Source organism: Oreochromis niloticus, linkage group LG19 (assembly GCF_001858045.2).
Source record: "Oreochromis niloticus isolate F11D_XX linkage group LG19, O_niloticus_UMD_NMBU, whole genome shotgun sequence".
NCBI lineage: Eukaryota > Metazoa > Chordata > Actinopteri > Cichliformes > Cichlidae > Oreochromis > Oreochromis niloticus.
In genome coordinates this window covers 9,728,645-9,732,343 of record NC_031983.2, presented here as the reverse complement: position 1 = coordinate 9,732,343, position 3,699 = coordinate 9,728,645, and the positions used below count along the sequence as shown (strand labels likewise).

The 3,699-nt window shown below is 40.4% G+C and overlaps 1 protein-coding gene across 1 annotated transcript; it reads left to right on the top strand.

Annotated features, from left to right (window-relative positions):
* The first annotated feature begins 846 nt into the window (after window positions 1-846).
* On the top strand, window positions 847-2,216 carry LOC100700106 (rho-related GTP-binding protein RhoV). Its single transcript, XM_003447802.5, has 3 exons — window positions 847-1,306; window positions 1,387-1,445; window positions 1,528-2,216. The coding sequence occupies exons 1-3, from the start codon at window positions 1,147-1,149 to the stop codon at window positions 1,975-1,977; spliced, it is 669 nt and encodes a 222-aa protein (XP_003447850.1). The 5' UTR covers window positions 847-1,146; the 3' UTR covers window positions 1,978-2,216.
* The last annotated feature ends 1,483 nt before the right edge of the window (window positions 2,217-3,699 follow it).

Sequence of the window (3,699 nt, the reverse complement as noted above, 5' to 3'; positions counted from 1 at the left end):
AAGATTTAAAAAAATATGTGTGTGTGTGTGTGTGTGTGTGTTTGTGTATTTATGAACCCAGTCACCCTGAAAAAAAAGACAGATGGGACCTGACGTCACTACTATGAACTGGACTTGATGACAAACAATGACCTCCACTACTTCCCTTCAGCTCTGCTCTTTGCTCTTTGCGTGTCAGAGTAAAGCTGGTATTGAAATGTAATTTATATACCCAATGAAAACAAACAGAAAGTGGCAAGAAATGTTGTTTGGAGCTTCTGGATGCTGAATATTTCACTGTGCACTGATTAAAGGAATATTAAAATGAAAGAAAAAACGGTCAGCTTATTTTCGGTCACTTCAGAAAATCAAAAATGATTTTTTGAAAGTTGTGAATGAGTCAGAATAATTAGCTTTTCTGGTTGGTTTCACCAAGTAAACAAACTGCACCTGAGCGAAGCACCGTGAAGTACCCGCTCCATGCTGGAGCAACACTGCCCTCTAGTGGCCGACGTCCGTATTACCTCACTGTCGCGAGAACGTATGCATCTCCCCACAGCAGAGAATTTAGGAGTTCGTAAATCTAGTCTCGCGATAATATCGGGGTTATTACTACAGCTGTTCACGTTAGTATCCCGATTTTCAGAATTGGGCATGTATAGAGTTTTTAAAGTCTTGTCTGTGAAGGTTCTCAGTCATCCAGGTCATCGTAGTCAAAGGAATTTGCAAAGAAAAGCGTCTGGACTTCTTTAAGTTTAAAGAAGTCCAGACGCTTTTCTTTGCAAATTCCTTTTTAAAGTCTTCCACATATTTGTTTGTGTTAAGTTTACACATTTACAAACAAGCACTCTGCGAAATAAAATTAATTATCCTCTTATGCCGTCTTTAACGTCCAGTTAAGTGACCTTTATTGGATGAGTCGAATCGAGTGTTTGGTGGGAGTGACTATGTAAATCTGCATCAAACGGAAACGGTCGAAGTGTTGAGAAGAGGTCACTCATCTGATTGGGCGCCTTTGTTCTTTCAAATCGAGGTGGCCTTCTCCCTTTATTGCCACTAACAGGCCCCCAGAGTGGGAGAAGACATGTTTTACAGTAGTGCTGCACTCCTGCATGGACTTTCGCATTGCTGGGATTCTAAGATAGTGCAGTGATAATGTAAGGGAAGATGGCCTGTCATAGAACTGATGAAGCAAACAGAATGAGAGAAGAAGTGAGCTGCATGCTGGTTGGTGATGGAGCAGTGGGAAAAACCAGCATGGTTATCAGTTACATCTTCAATGGATACAACACTGAGTACAGGCAAACTGCATTTGATGTTTTCACAGGTAAGTGAAGGAGCCCTTTTATTTAAAGGTCAGATATTTCACCCAGCAATAAAGCCTGCTTATCTCTGCCCAACTTCCAGGATTGGTTCATGTGAATGGAATCTCAACCCGCATTAAGCTGATAGATACTGCTGGACAGGTAATTATCACATATCACAGTTTTTTTTCTAAACAGACAAGTGGGTCTAGTGCTTCTCATCTCTCAATGTTTGATCTATCAGGAGATGTTTGGCCATCTGCGCTCTCTGTGCTATGCCCATGTGGACGTCTTCATCCTCTGCTTCAGCCTCGTCAACCCCGTCTCATTTGACAATATCACCTCCAAATGGATCCCACAGATTCGAGCCGCCAACCCAATCTCCCCCATCGTTCTGGTTGGAACTCAGTCAGACCTTCGCCACAGTGTGGACGTCCTTATTCATCTGAACCAGCAGGGCACCAGACCGGTGCTCTTTAACAAGGCCAGACGGCTCGCAAGCAGGATCAGAGCTCACGACTACGTGGAGTGCTCGGCTCTCACACAGCACAACCTTAAAGACGCGTTTGACTGTGCTGTATTTGCTGCCATTAAGCACAAGCACGCTGGCACTAAATACAAAAAGCTCAGTTTGCTTAACAGTTTAAAGTCTCTTTATGATGGTGGATGGAGGAAAATCTTTAGATTCATGTGATCTGAAATCCAAAGTGCAGAGCGGGTATCCTCACTCGACTGTAACAAATCATGATTTTTGTTTTTTTTAACCAAAGTGTCTTTCTACAAATTGTGGGCTGTGGATTTAAAGAACTGATCTCAAAATCCCCATCCTTGTGTGAAATGTGACAATCCGCAATACGGTGACTTCAGCCAGCTACACTTCCTCTCTTTATACCTTTTTGTTTCATATTTTGTTTGTTGCTGTTATTGTTTATATTTCTGTGTGCTAGGTAAGTTTTGTAATAAATGGATTAAGAAATGCAGTGGTTGTGATTTGCTTTCTTTCAAAAAGACAACATCAAATTTAAGGATTTGCCTTTAGAAGTTACTGTCAGTGAAGAAACGGAGGGAAAGCGCAGACTGGCATTTAGGACAAATGGTCCCCTGCTGCTGCTTTGAAGTGCTACTTTACAAGATAAAAGCCATTTAAATCCATCCTCTGCTTGGAAGCCTGATGATGGGACATGTTTCCCAAACCTACTTTTAAAACGCCCATCCACATTTTCCTAGCTATGGCGATGATCGGTGATGGAGTTTTAATTTCAGTGATTAGGTTAAGGATAAGATTTGGCCAACTAGAAGCAACACCTAGATTTGCATTAGATATTAATTTAAAGGGAGTGAGCTATTTAGAGCTTTTCACAATGTTGTGCTAAACAGAACATTATCCTAAATAGTCTTGTTCTTTTATATTGTCAATATCAGAAATGGCAAACTCCAATTACATCACGGGGCACACAGCCCACTTTGATCTCACATGGGCTAGACCAACTGGTTGTTCTGTCAGTGTACAGAAATTTAAATGCACTTTTAATCTCTGCAGTATGTGAATATAATAAAAAGAAGTGCAATTTCAAGAGTATGTTTCAGTTTTTCTACTTGATAAAGAAATGCTGTAGTTGACTAATGAAATCTGTCAACATTACTCTTTGGACTTAAATTGTAAAATTACAGAAATATAACTTTTTGGGCCGAATTGGAGTTTTTGCTGGGCAGATTCTGGCGTCCAGGCCTTATGTGTGACACACCTGGTCTATATGATCATATTTATATCCAGTAGATATCATCCATTGCAGATCTCAGTGTTATCTGCAAATGTTACAGTTCACGCAGTGTCCTGCCTCACCTCATCTGTCAGCCTGTCCGTCTCCACTAAAAACAAGAAGGGGCTCACAGCCGATCCCATCCCCACCTTGAAGCCATCTGTCACTCCTACTGCACACCTCACCACTCTCTTCCTGTCCTTGTCATGTCCCTGCACAACCCTCACATACTTCTCTGCCACTCCTGGCTTCCTCATGTAGTACCACAGTTCCTCTTTTGGTGCCTGCCTATCAGCTTTCTCTAGATCCACAAAGACACAATGCAATTTCTTTCCACCTTCTCTATTCTCCTCCATCAACACTCTCAAAGCAAACATCACATCACTGATTCTCTCCTCTCTTCTGGACTTTTTTTGAAACCTCTATTATATATATATATATATATATATATATATATATATATATATATATATATAATATAATATAATATAATATATTATATTATATTATACAAAAATTTCAAAAAGAACCGTTTTAATATGTGAGCTTTTAGGAGTTGCAAAGAATGTAAACAGAGCAAACTATTAGTAAGAACTACGATTCCCATGTTGCAACGTGGCTTCACCCTGCTCTGACCCTGTGACTGAAAATAATCC

Excerpts from the sequence above, each read along its gene's own strand:
- LOC100700106 (XM_003447802.5), top strand. The coding sequence starts at position 1,147 with ATGGCCTGTCATAGAACTGATGAAGCAAACAGAATGAGAGAAGAAGTG. Across the intron at positions 1,307-1,386 it reads TGCATTTGATGTTTTCACAG|GATTGGTTCATGTGAATGGA; the intron begins GTAAGTGAAGGA and ends CCCAACTTCCAG. Across the intron at positions 1,446-1,527 it reads TGATAGATACTGCTGGACAG|GAGATGTTTGGCCATCTGCG; the intron begins GTAATTATCACA and ends TTGATCTATCAG.